Source organism: Lotus japonicus, chromosome 3, assembly GCF_012489685.1.
Source record: "Lotus japonicus ecotype B-129 chromosome 3, LjGifu_v1.2".
NCBI lineage: Eukaryota > Viridiplantae > Streptophyta > Magnoliopsida > Fabales > Fabaceae > Lotus > Lotus japonicus.
This window is the reverse complement of record NC_080043.1, coordinates 86,939,304-86,949,324: the sequence shown is the minus strand read 5'-3', so window position 1 is coordinate 86,949,324 and position 10,021 is coordinate 86,939,304. Positions and strand designations below refer to the sequence as shown.

The 10,021-nt window shown below is 35.4% G+C and overlaps 1 protein-coding gene and 1 long non-coding RNA gene across 2 annotated transcripts; one reads left to right on the top strand and one right to left on the bottom strand.

The window, feature by feature from the left end:
• Positions 1 to 931: 931 nt before the first annotated feature.
• On the top strand, positions 932 to 3,359 carry LOC130742929 (uncharacterized). Its single transcript, XR_009021303.1, has 3 exons — positions 932 to 1,352; positions 2,064 to 2,138; positions 2,757 to 3,359. It is a non-coding gene; the product is annotated as an uncharacterized LOC130742929 (long non-coding RNA).
• Positions 3,360 to 6,420: 3,061 nt separating this feature from the next.
• Positions 6,421 to 9,106, bottom strand: LOC130742928 (lanC-like protein GCL2). Its single transcript, XM_057595031.1, has 6 exons — positions 8,767 to 9,106; positions 8,450 to 8,631; positions 8,248 to 8,359; positions 7,880 to 7,996; positions 7,451 to 7,765; positions 6,421 to 7,031 (listed from the first exon to the last, which is right to left on the bottom strand). Exons 1-6 carry the CDS (start codon positions 9,037 to 9,039, stop codon positions 6,708 to 6,710), a joined length of 1,323 nt encoding a protein of 440 aa, XP_057451014.1. The 5' UTR covers positions 9,040 to 9,106; the 3' UTR covers positions 6,421 to 6,707.
• Positions 9,107 to 10,021: the final 915 nt, after the last annotated feature.

Genomic DNA, 10,021 nt, shown 5'->3' with positions numbered 1-10,021 from the left:
GTGGTGATTATTTGTTGATCATATAATGAAATTCATGTACCCTAAATTATTGGATATGTCGGCTTAGTGAGCAAACAACATATCCAGCTCACGAATTTACCTCTGCAAGATATTTGTGTCATGTCCTCAATTATTTATTATTTTTTTGTATTTTACAATCTTTAATCATGTAGAATTTTCTCAATTATTCAATATACATGTTTTTCATATGATTTTGATTATACCAAAGGTTTTTATATGTAATTGTGATTCATCACCCAAAATGGGTTATTTTAATACTGATATCAGTTAATGGGGTTGGATTTGATGGTTTAGGAAAGAATTCTCTTATTAGATGTTAGTGTGAGGAATCACACTAACACACGACAGGAATTGACAGAGCATAGTCCCTTAGAGTGAAATAGTCAAGTTAAACTTTCTAAAATAACTATCAAGTGTAATTATTTGAACCTCATTAGTTTACACTGGTGTTTGACTTTAGGAATGTGTGCAGTTTGAAATCGTAAATTAGCTAGGTGGGAATTAGGGAATTAGGAACAACAAGTACGAGCAATAAACTTATGAACTGTGTTTGAGATTTTTTTTTCATAAGATGAAATGTGTGATTTTAAGATTCTAAATGAGAATGGGCATAGCCTTGATTTGACTTTCAGGTTCTACACGGAAAATGTAGCATGTGTTTACTTCATGTGAGGTGTGTCATGATATTATCCACATCATGAGTAATTGTAGTCTGTGTAGTTTTGTAATAGGATCAGCTTCTTTGTCAACACATCAATATGAAATCCATTCTCTTAGTATTACAAAGTTATAAGATTCCATGTTGAACTTGTGTAACTGTTACCAAGTCAGTGTGAATCATCCACCACCCCCAAAAAACTTTGGACATTATTTAATAAACTTAAAATGGTTGTTGCGAGGAGAATTACTCTGTTGTGAGGCAGAGGTGTCCTTGGATCCTTCACTGTGCTGTAATGGTCCTTTCTTTGGTCCAGGGGGGAGGGGGGTTGGGAGGTGGAGGTTGGGTTTGTTGGTAGAAGATGATACATAAACTGACCATTCCTCAGAATATTCTAGAGACCCTGACCCTTTCTCAACTAACTAATGAACACCAATATTTTTCTCCCCCCCCACCCCCACTAAGTATTCCCTACTTCTAAATAACTATAGATAGTGGGGTGGTATCCTCTGCTGTTTGCACATAGTGTTGGTCCTTTTCATTACTGGCCTGCTATCACACTCATGCATTCTTATGTTTGTTTCATATCATACCTATTGTAGCTTCTTTGGATTCTACAGCACAGATTGCACAACCAAGTGGGGCTGATTGGCAAGAAGAAGTGTACCAAAAGGTACTGTGCTATTTACTTTTATTTCCTTACTATATAGTTTTGCTATGACAACAGATATTGATAAAGCAAACTGTGATGTAAATTAAATAAGAGTTATATGATGACTTTTATGGTGAAAATATTAATTAACAAGAATGTGAAATCTTAATTAGTCTTTGAGGAAAAATCATGATATAATTTTTTTCTTTCTAAATATACCCATTGGACTGGAATCTTTTATTCATCCTTCTGAGCATAACATTACTCTACTGTTGAAACTGCTTATTTATTACAATGAAATAAATTGAGTTCTATATCGGAAGGAACTTCTTTCATTACTAATTTTTTATCCTCTTTTATTTAGTGCCATTCTGCAGTTTAAAGACTCTGTAATTATTAATCAAATGCTATAGTGATATAAATGGGATTTCTTCAATGCAAGTTGGTACTATTGTTTAGACATCTAAATTTGAGAATGGAAGTGAAACTTGCAATTTATGATACCCAACAAAAGGTTAAAAAAAGAAAAAGAACCTTTTTTATTTCCTCCAAAAGTGTTGAAAGTGTTGATGCAACGGTGATACAAATGCCTTGCGTGAGGGGTCTCATGGTGACTAATGTTTTGATTATTTGATAATTGATTCTACCGATTTCAACCTACAGATTAAATCATGAGAAGTCTCGAGGTTACTAATGTTTTGATTATTTGATTCTGCTTATTTCAACCTACAGATCCAAACCATAAAAGAAAATTACTTCACAGAGATGAACGAAGAGTACCAGAAAGTTGCTTTGAGACTTCAGCAGGTATGTGAGCAATTCTTTTTTGACTTACAAATTTTAATAGCTACTATTGATAAAACAGCCTTTTCCATTGCAGTTATCATGATAAATACTAGAATTTGTAGCCCGTGCCAAGTAGTAAATATATCAAGCCATTAGAGTGCTTTATCTCTATGTGTTTGCTTATAGTTTGAGTTGAGTGATACAGGACTGAAATAAAATGTATTAAATGACAACTTCTAAGCATTTAATATCATTAGAACACGAAAAGCATTTAATACTTTATTTTTTCAGTAATCTGGAGTATTTATTCGTAAAATAATAATCAATGAATGGTAATTAATAGTGGCTTATGAACATCACTACCTTATTCAGTTGTTTAGAACAACAGACCTTTAGTCAAATGTTTGATCATTTTAATGGTGCTAATCGTATGTTTGGTTTAACAATTAGATAAATTTTCTTTCTTTATCAAAGAAAATAGCAGTAATTTTTTTTTATTTCAAATGCCCTTCATCTTTAGCTCTGTTATGATTTAAATATTTATCATCATGTGTTGAATGTTAATGCTTAATATTCCAAGTATTTTCTTACCCACTAATGAAGCTTATAAGCTAACCATGAATTTGTATTTTTTGACAGGTTTTTCAATGTCAAATGACTTATTGAGTACTGACTCTGAAAAGTGAGGTGCTCACACACTACCCTCTCCTTCTCAGGTATCCACGTCATTTGTCGATATGTAATATCTTTATTTTCCTTCAACGGTTAATATAATTCATGTTCAATCTTAATTTTGGTTTGCCAACAATCCATGCATGTTCAAGAGTCACTCTTCTTTTGGGGTTCTTGGCTTTCGTGTGTTTTGCTTCCTCTCATGGACAAGTAAGTTGATGAGTTGAGACATCTAACTGATACAAAACAGATGATTATTTTAAATTAATGTGTTTCCATTCAGTACTTTCCCCTCATATTAAAAGTTTTAATGTGATTTTCTCAAATATAAATCCTTTTCAATTCTTCCAGTAGACATTAGACTGCAAATCTTCAATGAATTGGTGTATTCTCAATGCCTAACAGTGTAGCCTCTCAATGTATTTCGATATTGTTCTCTTCACTGTCTTCAGCTACAGTACATTAGTGTTATATATATGTTTTGATGGCATAATGTTTACTTGAAAGACTATCCTGAAGTGCATGATGGTTTGGTGGATGTCATTTTGTCTTTACTTTTTGTTGGTATTTCAGTACTATTTCTGCAGGTTCTAACATGAAAGATAATTAATTGCAAATCATAAATGATTGCTCCAATCTTTAAACATTGATTCTGAATAATTCAGACCAATTTTTACAACACTGGACATTAGCAGTAAACTACCAAAAGTTTCTACTTTTTTCTATGATTAGAAAAGTGAAGTGGTGGAATAGAAAAGGCTGTTGCTGAGGGATGAGCTGGAAGCCTGAATTTTTATGGGAGCTAATGAGTTTGTTGAAGCCCTTTTGCAGTTTTACAATCAGTTGTGCATGAAGGAAATTTGATGGCTCAGGAAGTTGGAGCAATGGCCCTCTTCAACCTTGCTTTGAAAAACAATAGGAATTTGTTGTGTAAAATTTTATAGTTGTTTAGGTGTTGAACCATGAAGTAAAACTGATTATCATATGATTGAAAAATCAAAACAATTCTTGATGTTTGAATACTGAGACCTTGAATTTTAGCCAAAGTCTTACCCTTCATGATCTTTTATTATGAAAATCATCTTCAATAAAAAAATCATCTTTAAGATTTGGGCAATGGTAATGCCCTAGCTCTTCAACCTTGCATGACGTGTTTGAAATTAAGCAGCAGCTTTTTTCTAGAACTTGCACTTGACTTCCTTTATCCATTCTCTAGGCTATTAAATACTTACAGTGTTTCTCTCTCTCTCTCTCTCTCTAAATAGAATAAGGTAGAATTTGCAGTTTATTTTCTTTATTGCATAAAGTATTGTAGTATAATTTCTAAATTGTGACTTCTCTCAATATAATATGACTGACATTTGCAGATCCTTAATTAATGGGAACATGTTTGAAACATTTTAATAATGGAAACACAAATGGATCAAATTATGCTGAAGTTGGAAATGAGTAAGAGGTTGTTGACACATGGTGGTGAATGAAAATTGGGATTGTGATGAAGGCAGCAAGGAGTGACCAGAAGGCATAGAGGTTTGCTGGGCTACTGGACGTGATACAAGCAGGACTGATCAGACTTGGCTGGGCTGCTGGACGTGGTACAAGCAGGACTAATAACACTCAGTGTGCAATTTGATTGATCTGAGGAAGTCTTTAGAAGTTGCGGCTGCTATGATTGTTACTCAGGTGTTGCTTTGTTAAGATTAGTTTGTACATACTCACTCTGTTTGTACAAGATTTAGTTTCAATATTTAAAAAAAAATGAAGGAACGTTGGATTTAGTTTGAGGAAAGCAGAAAGATATGGTTCTGATCAATTATTGTACCTGATTGATGTTGGGAATTCACTCTTTAATTACTTATCAGTTATAATTCATGAATACCATTCTGATCACTCTGATTTTTGTTCCTCCTAGAACATGTTACAACAAGGGTTTGTGGACCTTGGTTAATTACCTGATTTGGATTATGTTCCTTTAACATGTTGTTGCCGCATCAAAAATTGGTCACTGAAAATCTTGGCACTTGCACGTTTCTTAATGTTGCTAAAAAAGCCAAAAGTTGTTGGATCCATTTTTATTTGTCTTAGCAGCATCCAAGAAAGTATTCAATATTTTCAACACACAAAACTTACTATATTTTTGGGTACATAATTAAGAAGGTATTGAATTATTCATCTCCCACATGAGTTATGCCTTAAGCTGGAACAATGATAATGTATAATTTGGCTAAGATGCATGATGAAATGCCTCCATCAAACCGATAAACAACCATTCAACCTCAAACTATCAATGACTTTAGCATTCATTGTGATTTCTTGCAGAACGACTAGAGAACATTTGTTCAGCACTGTGACATTCTTCTAGCTTATAGCACTGACTTTCTTAGGGTAAGTTGCTGAATTTGGAAGCTTGCTTGTGGATGCCATGACTGATACCTTAGATAGTTCCAAACCAAATTCTTTTTCGGTGATGGTTTTTGAGAAGGGGTGTAGTAGTCATGGCTGCTGCTACAAAAGTTTTTGATTTGGTGGGTGAACTATTTTATTTATTTTTAAAAAACAAGAAGCATATTCTAACTAAGCTTTAACTATTGGGCAGATAATTTTGGAAGGGATGACTAGGTGCTGCTTCGGCTGCATGTGCAAAATTACTGCAAGTGAGTCACGTTGAGAAGAGTGCTGGGCTATTGGGCTTGGACCAATGGTCGGATGGTTTACACATCTCATGGTGTGTGAGACTCTCTTGACTCGTGTGTGATGTGCAAAAGTGCAAATAGATGTTAACGTATTGGACCAGAATTGTAATTTTTAAGTTTAGGGATCATTTTCGCACAAAGAGTATAAGTGGGGGACCAAAAGTGCAGTTAAGCCTAATTTTAACTTCTTTTTTTTAAAGCTAATTTTAACTTGATATTTAAGAACAAACAACTAAGAACTTATATATCTAAAAAAAACTAAGAACTTATAAAATTAGTAGTAGTATGCACTTAAATTTAAATAATTTATTAATGTTAATTAATATTAATATAACTAATACATTAATTATGATGATTTGAATAAACTTGAATGAAATAAGATAATCTGGCTCCGTGCATCGCACGGGTATAATCCTAGTTTGGTACAAAACAACCTACATTACATAGAACCTACACTAGAGTTCATTCTAATTAATAAAAAGATAAAAAAATCTACAACCAATGGAAAAACAACTACATCCAATTAAACAAGCAAAAAATAGGAAGAGTTCCATAATTGTGCTAATTGCACCCCACACTTGAAGAGGTTTCTAACACTATCATACATTTTGCTAACAACTGCCACCTTGTGTGATTTTCCTCTTCAAAGTGCCACAAGCTGCATTTGGACACACCCTTCTAGTCTTCTACTCAATAATAGACTTGCAACATATTCACCTGCCATTCCCAGCTCGGGTACCCATCACAGCAAAGGTCCAAACTTTACTATTTTTATATATCCACTCCAACACTAGATAAAGGTTCGTAATATTTGTTTTGTCAAACATTTTGAAAAACTCATTCCACATAATCATTTGTGAAAATGTCTGTCACGAGTAGAGCGCATAAACAAGCATGCACTGCAACTTTTTTACAACGAGCATAAAGTAAAGAGGAGGAAATTAACACAAATGTTTAAGCATAGTTCTTGCATACTAGAACAGTAGAACTTATATAAAGTATGTACTCAATCCATGTCTGGTTCAGATTTTGGCAAACTCACAACAGCGTATATACACGATTAATGCTTCAGGACACAGGATTTTGGCCATATACACAGTCCTGCAATATTTACAAGAAATGCTGTAACTAAGCTAAGGCTCTTCCATTTTTTTACACTCGATTTCCCTTGGTAATGTATGTAAGATACTGTACATAAGTTCTACTTTACACATTATGTAGATTCTCAGAGTTCATAGGCTGGAAATTTAGACTGGGAAAGATCAACCATGTCCAATAAGAGATAAGCCAAGCCTCCTATACCTTCAAACAACGAATATGGTCGATCACCTTGAGTTATCAGCACAAGAGCTCTATCAAGTGCCAAGCAAGCAAAAGCTTTAGCCCCGTATAAATACTTCAAGTCCCCGGTAAGTTGGTAAAGTGACAAGAACACATAAGCATTCCCGCTAATACCATGGCAAATCCCAACATGCTTAGGCCAACCTCGCTTCCAAATCCTCTCTCCTAATTCCATAGCTGCACCCAAGAATTCTTTATCTTTAAAAACCTGAGGATTTTGTTGGGGAAAAAAATAAGTTACAAGTGGTCAGCAATAGAGGGAAAAACCAATTCAACACATGGCATGGAGAGTATTTACACAGGAAAATGATTCTTAAATGTTATGTATATATATGATGACAATCTCAAATATTGGAAATGAGTGCGATGGCCATTCCAATAGCACAAGAGCCAAAGGCACTACGAAAATATCAAATATGCTTCTACAACACTGGTATCTTACAAAAACAACATGAGAAATCAATCAGAAAAACACATTTAGTGTCTAATCACCTGGACAATAGATGCAAGGAAGTGGTTCTATCAAGGATCATGGAAATAAGTGAAAGTTTTGTAACTCCCCTAATGATCTTAAGATTTTATCAGAGAAAACATGTTATCATGAGATTTTCTCGAACAAGTTTTTACCTTAGCTGCTTTGACAAGTGTGATGGCTATTCCAGGAGCTCCATCACACCAGTTCAATAACCCATCATTCCTATCTACTTCGCTTACAGAATAGTTTCCACTGGGAAGGTGGTTATGTATCATGTATTTAAGAGTTCCCTTAACATCCTCAAGCTCATCTGGCTTCAACTTCATATCCATAAGAACATGCATAATCCCAGCCGATCCCTGCGCAGCACCCCAGAGCTCCTCTCCGAACAGTTCAAACATCAAAGGGCATTCCTCCTTGCTACCCAATGCCCTTCCATATTTTATAATTTCATCTACAAACGGGGCCTGAAAACAATTTCATAAACCCAACAACATTGCATTAACTGACACTTTTCCCGATTCAATTCACAACATACTAGTAAAATATAACACGCCGATCAGTTCAAGACCAAAACTCACAGTATATTGGTAAGGAACTGTATCCTGACCAAGGTGTTTGTTTAAGAACAAACAAGCCCATAGAAAACCAGCCCTCCCGTATGTCAACTCGTCATGAAGATCTTCTGGCAGCTCAATCTGCACCCCACAACCAAGAGGCTAAGTTATTGGTTCTTATGACCTAACATCAGTCAAGCAGTTAGTTAATTTGCATGATTTATTAGCACCCCAATGACTACAAATCTATAATCATCAATTGATATATCATTTTTTCCTACTCTGATGCAAATTGATAGTCCTATCAAGTCCCAATCATACCATTTCAATTCAACCCAAACACCACAATAACAACCTAAAAAAGAAATACAATTCTTGTTTTGTAGCAATACCTTTAGTAACTGGGTCAAGTAGTACCCCGATAACTGGCTGTTACCACAGTAGTGTGCAGCAACAGCCCCAAGGGCGCAAACACCAGCACGCCCAGAAAGAAAAGTGATATTCCTGAAACCCATTCATCAATCTTTATACCTCACAGCAACAGAAAAACACAAAACACGGTAATGGGGTAGTGAAATGAGAGAGAAAGAGAACCTAGAACGAAGAGAAGCATTATCGCAAGCTTTCACAATCTGGGAGCAGAGAACGAGCTCGTTTGTGTTGCCGGTGACCTGGTAAGACTTGAAGAGCAGAAATGCGGTGCCGAGAAGGCCATGCTTGAGAGTGTAGTCCTTAACCTCAAGTTCCCCTGAAAACCCATACGTTTGCAGCACTATCTGAGACATAACCACAAACACTTGGCGTGTTATGTAAGAAACCAAGAAATGAGAAGAAGAAGAACAAGAAGAAGAAGAAGAAGAAGAAGAAGAAAGAAGAAGAAGAAGAAGAAGAATGGTGAGTTGAGTAGCTACGGTTAGTTTGAGCTCATGGGCGGCGCGTTTGAAACACTCGGAGAGGGACGCGTGAGGCATGGTGAGGAGCTCCCAGCGTATGTCTCTGTGTACGGCACCGACGGTAACGGCTAGTCTGAGGTCAAGGGCGACACGTTTCAAACAATCCAAGAGGGGCGCGTTCGAGAGTATGTTTCCGGCGCCGGCGCCGGCAGCGGCGGCTTCTTGGTTTTCCTGTGGGGTTGACGGCGTCGCTTCGGGTGCGGATTCGGACTTGGGGTTCGGATCCTCCATGACAAGGCCCAGGTGGAAGAATGAAAAAGAAAGGACCGAAATGCAAAGCCAAAATTCAAGAATGGACCTGATTGCGAGTTTGTTTAAATAAGCAATGAACTTATGTCATGTAAACTAAAAAAATAAATGCAAATTTATAACCTTACGTTTACCTATATGATTTTTAATTTACGTATTAGAATTTTACTGGTATGATAGAGAAATATTGAAATAGACACTATTTAAGGATTGGAGATTTTGATCCAAAAATAAAAAGAAGTGTAATGAGAGATATTGTATTGCTACTATGTTATTGGTCATTACCGATGATTTTTTTATCGAAAATCACAAATTCGTTAACAATGTCCTCAATTACTGACGGCTAGACGGTTGGTAATGGCTTTCCTAAAAGTTTTGGCCGTCGGCAAGACCACCAACTATTTCCCAAAGGTTTTGGCCGTCGATAAAATATTCAACCGAAGCAACTATAGTACGGTCCATTTATTGACGGTTCGAGTTATTTACCTTTTTATAAGTTACCGACATCAATATAAAGAGGGCTTACTCGTCACTTTCACAACACCACATTTCTCTTCCTTTTCTATTCTTTCATTATTTCTTCTTCTATTCATTTTTTTATGTTTTATTACTATAAGTTTATTCCTTTTTTCTTTCTTTTAATCCTTGTATATTTACAAAATTTTATAATCATTGAGGTTAGTATAATTTTATTTATAACTTTCCGGTGTAAAAAAAAGTATAGTTTTATTTCATATACCTATATTGTAGTTTAATTATAATTACATAGAATTAACATTTTTTAACATGCTTAAATTGTATGTAACTAATCTAGTTAATTATACGTCTTTCTATGTTGTATTATATTAGCCACAAAGAGGCAGCAAGTAATGGTTGTACCATTCGCGAGACGCAGGGAGCGAGTTTGGTACGTTGAAGTTTAATATTGATGGAGTGGTCAAGTTTGATCACTCTGCAGGCTGTG